At 30.2% G+C, this 19,883-nt stretch overlaps 1 protein-coding gene across 1 annotated transcript; it reads right to left on the bottom strand.

Moving 5' to 3' along the window:
* Nucleotides 1–1,049: 1,049 nt before the first annotated feature.
* On the bottom strand, nt 1,050–1,832 carry LOC126748111 (zinc finger BED domain-containing protein 4-like). The gene has a single exon (XM_050457121.1). The coding sequence runs from the start codon at nt 1,830–1,832 to the stop codon at nt 1,050–1,052; it is 783 nt and encodes a 260-aa protein (XP_050313078.1).
* Between the last annotated feature and the right edge of the window lie 18,051 nt (nt 1,833–19,883).

The following is a 19,883-nucleotide window of genomic DNA, read 5'->3' as shown; positions in this document are numbered from 1 at the left end:
ATCAGTATATATTTTTTATATAGGTATTTATATATTGGCAAAATACCATTTGTTTTATATATATTTTTGTTTTTGATGTATGTCCCTTGAGAGGGCTTTTGCTTGTGTGCAAATAGTGGAGTCCTCCACTATTTGCTAATAGGTGTCGCAAGCCCGTCCTTCTGCTACCGTCTTGTCCCGCCACGTATATATTATATAAGTTGGCGAATAGAAGACTACACCTAGGCATTATAAATGGCAACACCGCTTCTCGCTTACTTTCTGGTTGATAAGCGGCGCGGCGAATTACACTGGTCTGATCTTAGAATATTGAAAGGCCTTTCAATGTTCTAAGGGTCTATTTTCGGCACGGCACAATCCGCAGACCTTATTTTACTGTGTGATTGCATACTGCACTGTTTCAAGTCTTCAAGCGCTATTTTATTTAGGGTTGCCGATCTTGTAGAAAAATATCGATTTCCGGGATCGATCTAGATCGAAGCCGGTAAAATCGATCTACGATTAAATCAGAGAGAAAAGAATCGATTCTTTAAAAATCGATCTCTGATCTTTTCTTTGTCGCTTAGCAATCTTAACATTAACGAATATCAAATAATCGGCCCAATTTATTTACGTTTTATGGGTTATGCATAAACTTACATGCGTGGTTTAGTTGTTTATGTTTACTGAAAAAACAATCGCTAATTATGTATTATTATTAAATAAAAGATAAAATTAGGAATATATATTACTAGATTCTTAATTAGAATTAGTTATTAAGATATAGTATATGTAATGGTTACAATTAATAAAATAAACACCTACTTGATTTGCGAAACAAACTTTTATTTAAAATTTCAAGTTTAACACAAATAACAAAAAAAAATAAATGTTTACATTCTAAGTTCTCACATTAAAACTTAAAGCTTTATATAAATTCCTAAGACCTAAAAATAACTCGGAGTACTAGTACTCGCAGTAACGCAAGGAACAAAGAAAATTAAAAATTAAACTTTATAGTAATGAAATGGAGTATTTCATAAAAATAAAAAGTAAAAATAATTATCTTTTTATAAATTCCAATGACTAATATCTAGGGAGTTTAAAAAAAGAATATGGGAAAATCGCTTGCTTGACAGTTTATTACGAGATGGATCTAAAATATTTCCAGCCCTAGAAAAGAGGCGCTCTGACGGCACTGACGTCGCTACTATTGAAAAATGTTCTAAGGCGGTTGCCGTCAATTTTGGGTAGATACATTTATGAGTTTTCCAAAACTCTAACGGATCTGATGTTCTTGGAATAATCGGCTGTTTTAAATATTGTTGCAGTTCATTGACGAAGCTACTTTCGGCCCCTTCCCCTTGCTGTATATTTTGTTGGACTAGCTGATCATGCAAAGTCCAGATATTATCTATATCTTTAACATTTTCAGAAGTATTTTTTGTTGTAATAGGACTAACAGGTTCAGGTTCTGAGTGCTCGGACTTCGTAAAAGTATTTTCTGCCAATAAATGTTTAATGCGATTTATCCATTGAGCCAATAATAATGGTTTTTGGAAATGCAGTCTCTTAAATCTGGGATCTAACAGAGTTGAAATCCCTAACAGTGCATTTGCTTCCACATCGCCAAATCTTTTAGATATTTCAGTAACTGTGATCCTCTTAAATTCTTTTCCCGTATCTGTTTCAGGTTGTAGACTTAAAAGTTTTTTTTCCAAACAATTAACCATCGGGATCACCATGCTGATAGTAATGTAATGATCCCCACATATCTCTGTAGATACTGCTTCTATTGGTTGCAGAACTGCAATTACTTCGTTTATTATTTGGATATCTTCCGCGTTTACCATGGCTGGGGAATTCTTATGTTTTAATAAAATAGTACTGATAGAATCAGATATTTCTATAAATCTTTTCAGCATAAACAAGGTCGAGTTCCACCTGGTTGGAACCGACTGCAATAGTTTGAGGTTACTTATATTTCGTAATTGATCAGATGCCAAGACACTATGTTTGAAAAAAGTTACTATTTCTTTTACCTTTAGTATAACTGGTGCAATATTATCTGATGTGCATATTTTTTGAGATACAAGATTAAGCGTATGAGAAAAGCATGGCAAATGCTTACGCTTTTCCAGTAACCGGTGCACTGCGTTCACTATATTTGCTCCGTTATCAGTAATAATAGCCGAAATTTTCTCAAGAGGTATATTCCAGGAATTAAAAATAGAGTTAAGTCGTTCAGATAAATATTCCCCCGTATGTCTGTCAGAGAGTTCTTCCAACGCAATAGTTAAATCAACTAATTTTGTTTCCTCAATAAAATGGAGAGTTACTCCCATAAAACTGCGAGTATTTAATGTATCTGTCCATACATCTGATGTCACACTAAAATATCTAACAACATTTATTTTGTTTTTCATAAGTGTGGACAAACATTTGTATTTTTCATCAATTAAACCCGAAATTTTGGTCCTTCCAGGAATATTATAATGAGGAGCGACAGTCTTTAAAAAATACTGAAAACCTATTTTTTCTGTCGTATTAATTGACATATTATCTTTAGCGATCATAAAAATCAGCGCATTTGTTATTTTATTAAATTTATCACCACCCTCTGAAAGTGACACTAAGTCTAAAAACGATTCGTCGATTCTTTTTTGCCTTTTATGAGTTTTGGCAAAAGACGCAGAACTAGAACTATTACTAATATTAATATTATTAATACTACTACTCCCTGGAGCTTCAGGTAAAAAATTACATTGAGATTTAGTAGAAACTTCTGAAAGAGTGTCTGCATGGGCTGAATCTGTGTCTGTGTCAGTACACTCCTGTTCCTGCTTCGAGCTCGAAGATGTCGTGTCATTCTTATTTAGGGTAACAGTAGAACTGCTGGGGACAGCAACACTAGACTTCGCACAAGGAACTGGAACCACATTTTTGTGAGCTCTTTTCAAATGGTTTAACAGATTGGTGGTGTTGCCAGACGACTTAAACTCTTTGAGGCACAATTTGCATTTACCGCCATTTTCAGTCTTAATAAAAAAATTCCAGGCATTACTTTTCTTCATTATTTTCGGCATCTTGATGTCAATTCACATAGATATTTATCTAAAAATAATAATATGAAATAGCATTTTACCGTGATCACTTTTACATTTTGATATTAAATATTGCGTTAAAATATCAGACATGTGTCAAATTTTGTGTCGAAATATTGGCATTACTGATCCTGATAAACAACTCAAAATTAAATAATCTGCTATGACATAACTCGACCGTTTACGCCTATATTTGCCATGATTTTATTAAACTTTAATGAATAATTATTTATTTTATAATATTGACCGGTTTGAAGAATTCACCAAGGTAAATTCCACTTTTGAGCTTAAAAGTTTTTTTCTTAGACAAGTAAAGAGAGAGGACCCGTAACATCCATATGTCATGCGTGTTAAATTTTTTATACAAAAATTTTACCGTTTGGCAGCGGCGACTCTAAGGTTTTTTTTTCGAAACTTTTAAACTCACATTTTGACACTTGTCAAGGACCTTAAAAAAAAACAAACTGTTTTGTAAGAAAATGCGTAATTTTACAATACTAATCACTACGCCTACCCTACACTATAGGATCCTATAACCTTATTGAGATAAAGCCGGTCAATGCTTGAAACATGAAATAAACATAAACAAATAGAGAATAAATCGAATAAATATATATAACTTAATAATATAGTTTTATAGGTTATGGAGCAGCCGCCAGCGAAGTAAATTTTAAACATTTAATAATCATAATTCGTAATTACCATTCCTTGTTTATATATGCCGCAGATTCAAATAACAATATAAGAAAAAGTTGTACTTACCACAAAACGTATTTAAACTGCAGTTCAGCCAATAAACACTAACTTGACTAACTCCTAACTCATCGCGCGACGTCTACATTGGTACAAAACATTTCACAAGAACTGTATCAGCTGTAAGCCTTAACGTAACTACATACTGATTGGCTGACGGCTATGCTAGCCTGGGATTCCCCTGTTATAAAAAGACTTGACAGACCAATGATGGTGCGTTATCACTATGTAATGTATGAACTATGAACGTCATGAAGGCAGTCATTTGTTTATTAAAATTGCTCGTCTAGCACCACAAAATACCGAAAAAATTTGTTAGTACGATTTCGATATTTTTTAGATTTAATAAAATATCTAAATAAAAATCGATTTTCACTTAAAAGAATCGATTTTCGATTTAATTCTAAAAAAAATAATCGATTTAAAAAATCGATCTTTTTGACTAAAAAGATCGATCCTGAAAAATATCGATACAGGATCGGCAACCCTAATTTTATTTTTTTTTTAAATATTTATTATGTCTTCCCCTTCCGAAAAAGTTGCACCATAAAACTGTAACGAGTATTTGGAAAAAACATGGATTCAAATGTTTTAAATATTTCAAAACTCAGGAGGTGTTTTCTAAAGACCAGAGGCGAAGAATGGCATTTTGTGAAACCATAATAGAAAAGGAAAATGAAAATAAAAATTTCTTAGAAAATATTTTATTTCCAGAGTTAAAAGAGTCCTCTTTGTCATTGCATGGTAAACACAATCCTTTCATTGTTCGTTACTGGTCTCAGGAAAACGAGCACAGAAGTTTTCAGTTCAAAAGTTCAAAAGTTGAACATTTGGGCTGGTATTTTGGGCGACCATATTATTCGGCCATTTTTCATTGATGGTACTTTGAGTTTCTACCAAACCAAGTTTCTCCTACCATTCAACTCCTCCCTATTATAGACCTGGGATCAGTCTATTTTCAACAAAATGGCTCATAATATGGGTAGAGTAAAAGAATTTTTAACAAATACTTTTCCTAACCGCCTTATTAGTGGGAGGTCTTTTTATATCTTTTATTTAAGGAATTATTTGTAAGGTTTATTATTTTCTGTATATAGTTTATTATATTATGTGAGTTTTATTTTCTGTTTTTTAATAAAGTTTACATTCTATTTTATTATAGTTTATATTTTACTTTAATAAAAATAACGCTTTAATTTTCAATATGCAATGCACAGCATAAAAAATGTAACTACGAATCTAAAAATTGTAATTCTGATTTTGGCAAATAAATTGTTTTGAATTAAACTGAATTGAATACTGATTAAATCAAACTTCGGCTATAAAATAATTATTACTTCAAAACTCGATATACATAAAAAATTATCAAATTATAGAACAAATAATCACTATATCCTACATTTCCAAAATTTAAAAGAAATAATTTCGAAAAGCACTTTTATATGAATAACAGTTATTAATAAATTGAAAAATTTATAGTTTAAGTGTTATCTAGATTTTTACGTAGGTTTTCTTAAAAGTAGGATACCAATTTTAACTTAAATAAGAGATAATAATGCATAATTTAAAAGACTATTAGTTTCTATACTACTTATAGGATGGAAAATTTTTATTAATTTTAGAAATTATTATCGTCACAAAATTATATGCTTAAGTTATTTTTCAAACGTATATTAGTTCTAAAAAAATTATCTATAAAATATTCATAAACATGATATTGACTGTCTGGAAACGCGAAACTATGGCAATGTAATAACAACTTTCCGCGGCATATTATTAAGGGCAAAGAAATATTTTCTTTTTGTTTTTTTTAAGATCGCTGATGTTTATTAATTTATATTATTTGGATTCAAAATTATATGATGTATTTATGTAGACGTCAAATTATCTTAAAAATATTAAAAGTCAAGTTCGAATATTGTTGCTTTTTCAGTATGATAACGTGCGTCTTTTTCTGTTTTTTTAGTTTAAGCGTTTTTGTATTATCCTTTTAATAATAATATTAATGAGAAATGATATTATATAGTATCTCTTCTTTATTAAAACCATATACATTTACAGTAATAAAGCCATAAAACCATAAAAAGCTATATGTGAAAATGTATCCTTATATTTTATTTCACTAATACAGCACAAATATAGAAGTACCTATTTTTCAATGAAGGTTTTAAGAGCTTATGACATTAACGAATTATCAACACAGAACAAAAAAAGTCAAAAAAGATAACTGGATTTGAAATTATATGAGTTAAAAACAAAAAAACCAACAGCCTACTCTACTGAATCATTGGCTATACCAATTTTCACATATTAAACTGCATTATATTTTATTTAAAATGTCCTCTTAAGGATATCTAAATTAGTACCTAATATTTAAATAGTTTATAAAGATATATAATTTTTATGATTTACAAATGAGATTGAACTAAAACAAAGTAGAAGAATCTTATTTATTTTTCAGTTTTTTAACAGAAAAAGAAGGTTTCTAATTTTTTAAATCTCAGTGATAAATATCTATAATAAAATACTTAAGTGTATTAAAAAGTGTACAAAAAATCAATATGGATTTAAATTTTATGATACATATACCGTGAACGGCAAAACTATGGAACAAATTTAATAAAAAATAAATAAGGGCATGTTCGAAAAAACGCTCGCACACGTCTATTAATATTTTTAATTGCGCAATTTTTCAACAAAAAATTTATAGACAGGGTGTTAACAAAATTTTTGTTGGCAACATTCTAAACATTTTGATGTATCGCATCCCATACTTTTAGTCAATTGTTTCTAAGATACGGGTTTTTGAAAATTGCTGTTTTTATGAATGTAAAAGCTTCTAAAACTTTTTCTGATAAAAATAGAAAAAAAAAGGTTAACGATAAATTGGCGCCAATTAAAGAAGTTTTTGATTTGTTTGTTCAGAATTGTATCATGGCCTATTCACCTGGGTCACATGTTACTATAGATGAGCAACTTGTTTCCTTCAGAGGGAGATGTCCTTTTCGAGTTTACATGAAAAGTAAGCCCGATAAATATGGCCTTAAAATTTGGGCAATGCCGGATAGTAAAAATTCGTACAGTGCAATTTTACAGGTTTATCTTGGTAAAATAAATAACAAACCAGAAAAAATCAGGGTTAGAGAGTGGTTCTGGATCTTGTTGAACCCCTTGGCACTGGATATGGAGTAACCACTGATAATTTTTCTACCACTGGTAGATATGCTTGCTGAAAAAAAACTTACCCTGTGTGGAACCCTCAGAAAAAATAAGTCGTACATTCCAAATAAGTTGCAACCCAAATTATTTAGGCCTGAATTTTCTAGTATGTTTGCATTCACAAAAGAACATACTATTGTGTCTTATAGACCTAGCAAAGGCAAAGCAGTTATCTTATTGTCTACGGAACATCATGATGATACTGTTGCAGATAAAAAATATAAGAATAAACCTCATATTATACTTCATTATAATGATACAAAGGGTGCTATAGACACCACAGATAAAATGGTAAAGCAATACTCTGCTCGCAGAATTTGCAATCGATGGCCAATGGCAATATTTGGCCAATTATTAGATATTGCGGCACTAAACTCTTTTATTTTATGGGACATCAAGTATCCAAAAATCAAAAAAATCTAAGGACGACCGACGATATTTTTTGCTTTAAGAATATATTGTACGAAGATATAATAACTCAGGACGGTTGAGCAAGACGCTAAGGCAGTATATGCGCGATGTTGTTCCAGACCTTGGCGTCTCCTCCAGTTGAAAACCAAAATGAAAGACTTAAAAGTGGACGTTGTTATCTCTGTGATCAAAATAGAGATCGCAAATCTAGACAACTTTGCAAGGAGTGTCAAAATTTTGTATGCGCGGAACACCATGTAAAAGAAATGAAGTGTGTTAAGTGCAAAGAAAATTAACTATGTTTTTTTATAATTTGATTAGTTATAAGTTTATTTGCTGTATTTGTATAATTAAAAACATGTAAATATATCAGTAGTATCATTTTCATGATCTCACAAATGTACCCCACTTGGGACTTTACGTAACTTTTCTAACGTGGGAAGACGAAGGTTAAGGTATAAAAGGGATTTTGCCATGGTAAGTAAATTGTCAAATATGACTTCTGTCAGTGCGTACTTACAGTAAATATTCTTTTAAATGAAACCCAACAAATTGAAATTTGAATTTTTATTAGATACGGAGATAAAAAAAGAACTCAAGAAGAAGTTTCTAATTAATTTAATGCAAAATATCCAGAAAGGCTCAGTACAAGTAGTACAGTAAATAAAATGAAAAGAAAATTTACAGAAACAGGGACAGTGAAAAATCGTATACGGCCAGGTCATCTAAAAATTAATGAAAATACAAAATTGAATATTTTATTAGAAGTGAAAGATAATCATCATATTTCGTCTTTTGAAGTAGCCTCAAATAATGTTGTTAGCCATCGAAAAACTTTGCGTGTTGAAGACATTAAAGAAAGAAAAGTATCATCCATACTAACTTAGATTACTGCATAAGCTAAACGAGGATGATTCTGATCGCACACTACAATTTTCTGGATATTTGATGAAACTTAAATCCGTTGTTTCATCGGCAGATACTATTTAGTGATGAAGCCTCATTTGTTTAAATGATGCGGTTAATAGGCAAAATTTTAGGTCCTGGAGCACGAATAATCCTTATTGGATGAGAGAAAATCATACCCAGCATCCGAAAAAATTTAATGTTTGGGCAGGGATTTTAAATAATAAAATTATTGGACCTTTTTCGCCATCAAATTCTTACCGGAGACCGATATTAAAAACTTCTTCTAAATGACCTAATTCCAACTCTCGCAATTTCTTTTCCAAATCCAAATCAGCTTAATATACTAAATAGATCTATTTGGTTTCAACAGGATAATGCCTCACCTGATTTTGCTCGTACGCGAATATTTAAATGCGGTATTTCCGGGATAGTGGATTTGTAGGAGGGGTCCTAAGGAATGGCCAGTAAGATCCTCAAATCTCACACCCCTGTATTTTTTTCTTTGGGGGTATTTAAAGTCAAAAGTTTATAAAGAGAAACCGCGCAATTTGGATTATCTAAAATTTAAAGTTAAATATGAAATTATTCAAATTAATGAAAAAACTCTTAGCAAGGTTTTTGAGTACTAGTAATTTGCCAAGAGGTAAATGGTGAGTATTTTAAACACATAAATAAAATTATTAAAATATTTAATTCGTTGAGTTTCATTTATAATTTTACGTACATACAGTTATTTTTTTTTACATGTATCATGTTTTTTATGTTTTCAGAAAAAAGGTTTATTTAAAAAAGGAAAATTCGTTTTTTTTCGATTTTTAGTAGAAAGCATAACTTTTAGAAAATTTTAACAAAAGCCGCAATTTTTAAAACCGAGTATCATAGAAACAGTTGAATAAAAGTATGGCACATGATACATTAACAAGGTTTATAATTTTTTGTAGGATCTAAAAATGTAATCACATACATCATTTATCTTTTATTAAATTTTTATCCCAATTTATTTTTTAATAAGTTTGTTCCATATTTGTGTCACTATAATTTCAAATATAAGTGACCATAACTATATGTCATTATGTACTTTAGATATAAAAATGGAAAAACCGAAGCAAAAAATTACTAGTCTCCGTTGTTTTAAGAATTTTAATTTAATTAATTTCGAAACTGAATTGCAAAATATTGCTTGGGACCACTTATTTTACATTAAAGATATAAACGAAAAGGTTTTATTCTTGCAAAATAACATAACTTTCTTATTTAACATACATGCCCCACTTAAACAAATTAGAGTTAGTAAGAAGCCAGCCCCATGGCTAACAGATAGACAGACCTAAAATTAATTCTTAATGAAAGGGATAGAGCACTTAAACACGAAATATAAACAATGTAGGACACCTGAAAATTGGAGTCTTTACAAGGATAGACGTAATTTTGCCCTTGCATCCATCAGGCGTGAAAAAGTGGCATATCTACACCAGTTGGAAGCTGTCAAATCTGGTAAGGGACTTTGGAAAGGTTTAGGTAACTTAAATATTAAAACAAAAACAGAATCGGAACTACCAATTGAGCTAGGTCAGCCCAATACAATTAATGACTATTTCATAAGCATTTTCAATAAGCCAAATGCTTGTCTTAACAAAATTTACTATTACCAAAACCATAAGTTTTGCGCAGATCACACCTTTCATTTTGCCCTGGTGGACCAGATTACTGTTTCTAAAGTCATTGATGATATTAAATACAATGCAGCTGGAAATGATGGAATTTCTCTTCATATGTTGCGTCTATGCTTGCCACATCTTATTAATCATATTACTCGCATTGTAAACACTTGCCTGGAAACTGGTTATTTTCCTAGACCATGGCGCGAATCTATAGTCTGCCCAGTTTCCAAAGTTCCTAATCCCAAAAATGTTCAAGACCTACGGCCCATAAGTCTCTTACCTCTTGTCTCTAAAATCTTGGAAAGAATAGTATATAGTCAACTAATGGATCACCTTTTGAGGCTAATATTCTGCCAGCTCAACAATCCGGATTTAGAAAAGGTCATAGCACTACTAGTGCTCTTCTAAATATTATGGATAATATCATTACAGCCTTAGACAAAAAGTTGGCTGTGATTTTGGTGGCACTGGATTATTCAAAGGCATTTGACTTGATTGATCATGACTTGCTCTATGCCAAGTTGTCTTATTTTGGTTGTGATGACTCCGTCTTATCGTTTTTTAAATCGTATTTATGGAGACGGTCGCAGCGAGTACGGGTACAAAATGAATATTCTGAATCAAAAGTAATAGTTTCCGGGATACCGCAGGGATCTATATTGGGGCAACTTTTGTTCCTAATCTATACCTCTGACCTACCTAACATAGCCTTAAACTCGGACGTCCACCTGTATGCAGACGATACTTAGGTTCTTCACCTATTTAATCCACAGAATGTTCAGCTTGCAGCAGACTCCATTAAGTTTGATTTGGAGCAGATAATGAATTTCTCCAGTGAACATAATTTGTAGGTTAACCCTATTAAAACTAAAGTTTTATTGTTTGCGGGTCGCAGTCAACGGCATAACATAGAAAATACACTTAATATTACGCTTAATAATACTACTCTCACTTTTTCAAATCACGTAAAAATTTTGGGTCTCATTGTTGACACATCTCTCAGATTTAGGGATCACTGCAATATGTTATTATAAAAATGTTATTTACCCTTGCAAATACTTTATGCAAATAAAAGTATTTTAAATTTCAAAACAAGAAAAAAGCTTTCTGAATCCTTGGTTATGTCTATCATTAATTATTGTATAATTGTGTTTTACGCAGGTCTAGATAGAATAACGCAAAATCGCTTGCAGCGTATTCAAAACACATGTTGTCGTTTTATTAATAATCTTAGGAAATACGACCATGTATCACCAGCTATACTACAACTTAAATGGCTAAAAATTGTGAATATATTTAAGTTGTATTTATTAGTATTTTTATATCGCCTATTTAAAACACGCATACCTGTGTCTTTGTGTGAAAAGATGATTTGCAGAACTGAGGTTCATAGTCGTAATATTAGTATTTTTATATATACTTTCAATGCCACGTCATACTACATCAATGTTTGAACGTTCTTTCACCTATCAAGCTGTCATTCTATTTAATTGTTTCAGGCCAAATTTTCATTTTACCATTTATTTTTATAGAAGATTCTATAAAGATCTATTCTTGGAACAGCAAGTATTGGTTGTTCTTGGTTAATTTATTTAATTGTTACTTAGCTGATGGAACATATGTTTTACTTTAAAGTAGTATTAATTTTAGTTTATTTTTTTATTTTTTTTAAACTGGATAGGTTAAGAGATAAGGAGTAGCTTTTAGCTAATCTTCGCCTGTTCAGGCAAATACTGTAATTTGCAGGGTTTGTTAAATAAAGACGATTTATTATTATTATTATATTTTTGCCGTTCATGGCATATGGGTTAGTTCATTTAACATAGTTATTTACTAAAATCATAATATTTGAAATAATTTGGCCTATAATTCGAAAATTGCTCTTGTAAAAACAAAAAACTACTATTCACGTCAAGAAATAATCTTAAAATAAAAGGTTCAAATTTAGACAAACGTGGCCATTAATCACTTTAGAATAAGATGGATCAGCCCTACCATATTTACCGTGTTATGCTTATGTTGTTGTGCTCTATCAGCTTCAATAAATCTTCTTCCGTAGGATGTTAATCTTTTGTAGCAGGAAATTTGCTATGTAATATCTAAGTTATATCTACAGCATCATATTTGATTGAAACATTAGGAAATGTTAATGTTTTATGTTGCAAAATTTAAGTGTTTTATTATTAAATAACCAATGTGTATACTGACTTTAAGCCATTTATAAATAAAAATAAAATTAATTTCATAATATGTGTAAATAATTTAAAACAACATTGATAGATTTGTAACATTTTTATTGATTACGAAAATTAATTATATGATAATAATTATAATTTTTATTATAGCAGTAAATAAAAATAACTTTTTTTGAGCTACTATTTCATAATTTTTTTTTAAGATCACTTAAACCTAGATATTGCATTGAAACAGAACATATCTTTTTGTATGTATGTACATGTCTAGTATATAGATATCTAAAAAAGTTGGCACACAAAAAGACCCTTATTGTCACTTACATTTACACCCAAGTATTTTCAAATCATAAGAAATAAACTAATAATTATGCTTTCTGTTAACAAATTAAAAATGAAATCGGGCACCAATTTCATGGCCGAATAACTCATCAAAATTGTCAGTTTTACGGGTAACTAACGATGAAGGCGATATTTTTTAATTTTACGATTTCGATGTCAGGGAAGATTGAAAAATGCGATAATACCACATTTTGCATGTCTTGTCGTAAATGATCAGATAATGGTGTTTGATTACATGTCTAAAATAAAGGTGAAACGCCTTTAACAGATCAAAACAAATAAAGTTAGCTGAAATGTCGTGGACATTTTCGAGGACTTATATAAAGATTTAGATACATTGTTAAGGCACGACACTGCCAATTATCGTAGATACATTTTTTAAATTTAGATCTCTATCTGGAGTGTAGGAGCGTTACAACATGTCTATTAGTTCGTGAATTACATGATGATCCATAAAAAACGCCAAATTTTATTTAATTATTATTTCCAAAACTATTGGTTTTACAAAGTTACTTTTACCTACTAAAGTTTTGTAATTTTTTGTGCCCTATAAAACTTCACCTTTAATTTTTTTTATGACGTGTGATATCTTAGCAACAGCTATCAACTTCTTTTTTTTAACTTATTTAAGCATTTATTCCCTTTAAAATGGGGCATGTCATTTATATGTTTTCCAACGTTTCAACGTATTAACATTAACCTTGAGGAATTTTTCCTTAGTGCGAGTTTGACTTTTTTAATTGCTGAATAGATAAATACTTTTAAATATTTATTCTTTTTCTCATGATTTAAAATTTAATTATTTAAAAGCTTAAGGTTATTAAATTAGTGGTTAGTTGTGTTAAACCCGATGAATCCTAATCTAAATATATTTAAAAATATAGTTTTAAATTATGATACTGATTAATATTTCAGTTTAATTTAGTTGGCTCTGACAGTAGTTAAAGTCTGCGTCGTCATGGTTACCAAATAAAAATAATATTTTTGATAGAAGTGATCAAGCTTTCGCGTCAGTTTTTATTGTTAATATTGTTCTTTAGTGCTTGCTACTTTCTTTTAGTTATTCTTTGGCTTATTTTTGTGTTAAAATGAAGTTTTCAAATGAAGAACAGCAAGTTATATTACTTATTATTATGTATAATATTTACGGGAATATAACTTTTTTATACCATCTGATGCTTTTTATTGGAAAGAAGTACAGTAGGCTCGCGTTAATGTGAACTCAAAAAATGTCGACTTAGTTCGCATTACTGAAATCTTCACATTATGGAGATTATGTTAAAAATAGCTAAAATTAAAATAAAAGGGAACTACATTGTACTTTATTTATGTTTGTATTTATTTATAAATTTATTTATTACATTTTTAAGCATTAAACAAAAATTTTATTTAAAAACATATGTAATTTTCGTTTGCACTTTTTTTTGCGACAGGTTTAAGGCTACAGCCTTTTCTTCTAAATCTTTTAGTGTAATAATGTCCTTTATGTCGACATAGTTTTGATTGGCCCATTGTGTGACAATTTTCAAGGCTGCAAGAGCCTCCAAATGCGTAACTTTTTTCTTCAAAAGTTAATATCTCGCAGTCACTATCTTCTGAATCATTGCTATCGAGATTTTCCTCCGCTGCGTCTGTATTCCATTCCTCAATGTCTTTGGGATTATAATCAATCTAAAAACAATCATATCTCAATGAAATTCTAAAACTATTACAGACTTTCTTCTTTTAATTTCCAAAAATCGAAAATTAAAAGGAGTAACTAGCACTAAATAATGCCTGTTCAATTGTTTGAAGCAATGTAATGGTTTCATTAACTGCAGCTGCTCTAACATCATTTTCCCACATCTCTTTTAGTCGAGCTAAAGGTAGGTCATCCTTCTCCAAATTTTTTCCCAAAATATTATTCCAACATTTTGAAATTACTGAAGGCCCTATTTTTTGCCAGGACATATGCAATTGCATAATAGCATCTCTTAAAGTTATAGGGCCTCAGCTACTCCTTGACCCTTTGATACAATTGAACTTAATAGGCCTTTTTTGTAAAATAGTTTCGTTATTCGCAAAACATTTTAGTCTAATGGTTGAATTAATGGTGTAACATTGGTAGACAACAAAAATGTGTCCATCAGAAGTTTTTAATTCTTCTGCCGATGGATGCGAAGAGGCATTGCCTAACAGGAGAACGGCTTTTAACGGAAGTTTTTGCTTTGTAACAATGATTTAACCTAAAAACCCAATTTAGTCTTAAAAAAATTAAAAAGCAAACAAAACTTTCACTTACCTCTGGAATAAAATGCTTAAAAAACCAATTTTTAAAAATTTCTTGCGTCATCCAGGCATTTTTACTGCTTTTATAGATGACTGGATTATCAAATCCTTTAAAACATCTGGGTAATTTTGCTTTTCCTAGTACTAAAGGCGTTAGTTAGTGTGAACCTGTAGCATTTGTGCACCTCAAAAGAGTTATTCTTTGTTTAGCTATTTTTAGACCATATTTTAAGCCCGTCTCATCTGCATTAGAAATTTGATCTTCACTACGATTAAGCTGCTTCATCTTTTTTCTTAAGCCTTCAATAAAGGGCTTTACAAGGTGAGGCTGCGAGGACAACTTTTCTCCTGCAATTTTAAGCAGCCTTATACCATATCGCCATTAAAATTTTTGAAGCCATGCATCGCTTGCATTAAATTTATCGTTGAGTTTTAATTTTCTATGTAAATCTAGAGCCTTTTCTTTAAGCATATCAGCCGTAACTGGCAAATTTCGTTCACGCTGTTTGGTTAACCATTTATACAGCAGTTTCAAGTTTCCATCTTCGGGTTTTCTGCACTTTAAAAGTGCATTTTTTATTTTATCAGTTCTTAAACTCTCTCCAACAACTTTTAGAATTTTTTCTTCTTTATTTTTAATTGCATAAATAGTTGATTTTGCTATTTGATATTTCTTTGCTAGTGCAGTAACACTCATACCATTTTTGTGCTCTTCCAAAATTTTTGATTTCTCATAAAGAGTTAAAAACTTCTTATTAATTTTAATCATTTTAAAAGGCCACTGCGTAAGATGCGACACTCTCTCTTATCTAATAAACATCAACTAAATGACCAAACAACGTTTCAAATGCGTAAACCCAATATCCACTAATAAGCCTAGACAAGTCTACACAGGATTTCTAAAGATTTCTTAAAATTTACATTATCGAAATATGGGTTTGTTCACACTATAGAATTAATATAGAAAAATATTGGTGTTCACATTAATGAGTTTTTCATAAAATCGTAAATTCACGTTACCGCGAGTATACTGTAATAGCTTATCATCTGATCGTCACGATCAACACCAGACATGTTTATATTATAGTTGGATAATTATTCAAGCTTAATTTTCTCTTTTCCATATCTGTTTTTTAATCTTATAAGCTTCGGATGGTACTTTGTTGTTATATACAATTTCGCTTCTATCTTTCCATTAAGACACATATACTTCGCTTCTTCACCTTCGATCTTCGCCATATGTGTTCCCCTTGTTGCCTTCTCGATTACTCCGAAGTGTTCCAGTGCAATGCGTCTTTCGTTTAAGTAATTTTTTACAAAGATCCATGCTTAAAGACATGATTCCCATGTTTTAAATATGGATTCATTAGCGTAAGTATTAAATTTTCTAGTTTTGTTAGTCCCTCAGCTTCGCTACTCTGACCAGAATAAACATAAAGATTTAAGACGTACCCGTCAGTAGTACAAAGCGAATAAAATTTTACTTCATATCTTGCCTTTTTGCTTTTAATATACTGTCGAAAAGCCAGTCGATCACAAAAAAGCATCATTTTGTGATAAATTTTGTTTTGGAAAATAACTATTTTTAAAGTGTAAGTGTAATAAATCAATAAGAGGCTTAATTCTATATAATATATCTGTCCGGTTCGGGATACCAGCATAGGAGTAGCTAAGGTTTAAGAGTTTTCTAATGCGTTGACCAGAAAGACTGCAATAAGTAGAAGGGAAGTAATATAAAAGATCCATTGTAAACATTCTTCTAATAGACAAAAATTTTAATTGCCCTTGTAACATAGATAAATCCAAAAACTGCTGAATTTCAGTAATACTAATTTCTCGAATAGATAAAAATGTAGAGTTTCTTCTATGAAGGCAATTAAAAAATGCTAGCGTTTTAGAATATTTGATAGAAGCTTTAAACATTTGCATGACATCATCATTTCAAAGCGTTTCAAAACATTGGACAGCAGAATGTCATGTGTCATAAAAATGTGTTTTTATACCGGAGACAGAGGTGTCAAACTTTAAGTTAGGATTGTCCAATGTAACTTCATTTCACTTATCATCGCTTGTTGCTTCTTGTAAATTATCAAGTAGGTCAACATTAGCCCTGGGATTGTCAATTGCTTCCTGAATATCAATGCTTTCACTTGTATCGCTTGAAAAATCTTCTATAAAGTTTGGGTCCAGTGCTTTATTATCACTAAATAAATTATCTGAAGACTCGATTTCGCCTAAAGATACTTCGTCCATAAACTTTTCAAGCCCCTCTACTTCTTTTCGATTCATGGGATCTAAAAAAACATAAAGTTGCTACTAATATAATCAAATCAAATTACAAATAATGAATTCTATCAAAAAAAAAGTTATTTGTAAGATTTGTGTTTGTCATAGACCAATATTGAAATTATGAAGAATGATCCTAGGACCTGTAAACAGGTAACCTAACCTATATTTACTACATTTTGTTCAATTTTTATTTATTACGCAAATATTTTTGTATAAAGAATTTCTGTATACACTTACCAAAAATTCCTGCAGATAATACCGCATTTCAAAAACTATGTTAAGATATTACTTAAAAAACTGCAACGTAAATATTCAGACCTTATAATAGACTTTAATTAATAGACTTTATTATAATAGACCTTATATTAGACCTTATACTAACAATTTAACTTCAAAATAAACTGCACTGCACTGAGACATTCTTCGAGAAATATTTTTTTCTCTAGGGACGGTATGAATTAAAGTATGGGAATTACCTTTAAAACTGGACGTAAAACGCCATTTTAACACTATATGTAAGGCGCATTTCATTTTAGCTATCATACAAAACGAAATTTTAGCTATCAAAAAAAAGTCTTAAAACAAAAAAAAATGCCATCAAACTATTTATTATTTCGCATTTTGCCTTTACCTTGCCCTCCCACAAAATACTTGCCAGGTATTTATTTGTATTGAATTAGTGTATGAAAATATAAAAAGAATCCTTGAATTTTGTCGCAATATTAAAAAAACATCCTGTTTATATAAATATATAAAACATCTTTATACAAAATACCAAGCTGCAATTTATCGATCTTGCTTGTAATATGCGCATTTGTGTTGATTTTCAGCTATAATACAGCCAGCACGTGTGTAAGATGGAAGAAATTTTCTAAACTGGAAATTATTTTTACATATAAGAACTTTTAAAAATTTAAGTTTTTAAAATGTCAAAAGATCTCCCAGCCTTTTTAGTCTTTAAAATTATAATTATATAATTTTCTTGACTTTATATGCTGCAGAAAATGATGATATAAGTCATGCTAAACGTTTGTGCTTATTTATTTTTGACCTGAGCATACATATCTTCTAACAAATTACTGATTTAGATTAAACTTGATACTGATAAAAAATGAATAAAAAATAATAAACAGAAGATAGGAATTTGAATGCTTTTCGCAATATATTTAAAATAATATACATTTTGTACAGCATCATCATGTGCAGTATCATTTTGTATTAAATAGGATATAAAACAAAGCACTCCATGTTTTGATTTCGTAAACTTTATACTAGATCCTTTGCCTTTAATGCAAAAAACTGCAACTCAGCTCCTAACTTTTATTGCATAATTAAAATAAAATAAAGTTTCACTAAAAATAATTTTTTTGATATACTAATCCATTACCAGTATGCGACCAGCAGAGACAGTTTAAACTCTATGTGTGCTTAAGTAGAATAGCATACGTTTGCTAGACTTCGTCAGTCTTGAAAATTTAGAATCATTAAATAAATTATATTTTCATTAATATTTTATCTTGTATTGTGTAAATCAAGTTCTTATTTATTCAAGTACAAAACCAATATACGACATTAATTAGGTAAATTAACCTAAATTAAAAGTAAATATGTATTTTAATAATTGATTTAACAAAAATATAACGCTCGTGACAAAACTAATGTGTCTAGTAAACAATTTACGCAATATTACCAATTCTGCGTTTTTAGTAAATTCCCTTAAAGGTACACAAAATAAGATAAATAAACCAATATAATTCTGTATAAACTACGTAAAAAGAGTATGTCAAAAAGTGCCTTAGCTAAAATAGATTAAATTGTTAAGCATTGTGTGCCTAAGTAACTATCAATAAATTTGAGAAGCCATGTACTGATCAAAATAAATAAAACCTTAAAGAGTTGGTAAAGTGGTTTTATGTATTGGAGATCCATGGGTAAATTTGATAATGCTTGAAGACATTTTCATTATCTTAGATGATCGCGGGCCAATAATTAGGTGCACACTGAAACTACAATAGAAGAGTATATAAAAACTATAAACTAGCGATATAAAAGAGTATATATTATAAACTATGAAATAAAAGCAAAACAGTATTAAAACTACAAGAATATTTGAAGTATTTATATTTTTATAATTCAAGTTTAATCGTCGTGATCAATCAATTAAAGATAATCACGTGAGTGGCTTGATCCAAGCGGCGTAAATACAAAAGTTACTCCAATACGTCCCCCAGGCGGTGACCAAATAGACTAGGAATTTTATGCATTAATCATGCAGAAAACCTACTTGAGTATATCACCCGAAGGTACCGTATTAGACTAGTATTACTCTCTATTTTCTGCCCTATCATACGGAAATACTAGTTTAGTACAGCCCGTATTTTCTTGTGTACAAAAATTTAGAACAGTTTAGTTTTAAATTTACAATAGGCTTATAAATTCTAAATAAATAAACAAAACACTGAAGCACGCAGTTCTTGTAAGTGTAAAATGTTGGGTTAAAAAAACATTTAATAATTTTATTAATATTTGCTGTCATACTGTAAGTAATTGATAATATTAAAAGCCATATTATGATGGGTTTCTTATTTTTCTGATGCTTTGACTAAAATAGGTTTCTTTAGCTCTTCGGCGTAATGTTGTTGTAGGTTCTTCTATGACAAATTACTGTAAATATAATTTTAATTTAGTAATAATTAGTAATTAGGTGACGTTATTCGTACTTAAAAGTGTGGATCTATTTGCATCGTTTATTAATG

The sequence above is a fragment of the Anthonomus grandis genome, chromosome 22 (genome assembly GCF_022605725.1).
Source record: "Anthonomus grandis grandis chromosome 22, icAntGran1.3, whole genome shotgun sequence".
Classification (NCBI taxonomy): Eukaryota; Metazoa; Arthropoda; class Insecta; order Coleoptera; family Curculionidae; genus Anthonomus; species Anthonomus grandis.
This window is presented reverse-complemented; position numbering and strand designations above follow the sequence as displayed.

Bases quoted from the DNA above. Each gene is read 5' to 3' on its own strand.
- LOC126748111 (XM_050457121.1), bottom strand. From the start codon at position 1,832: ATGGTAAACGCGGAAGATATCCAAATAATAAACGAAGTAATTGCAGTT.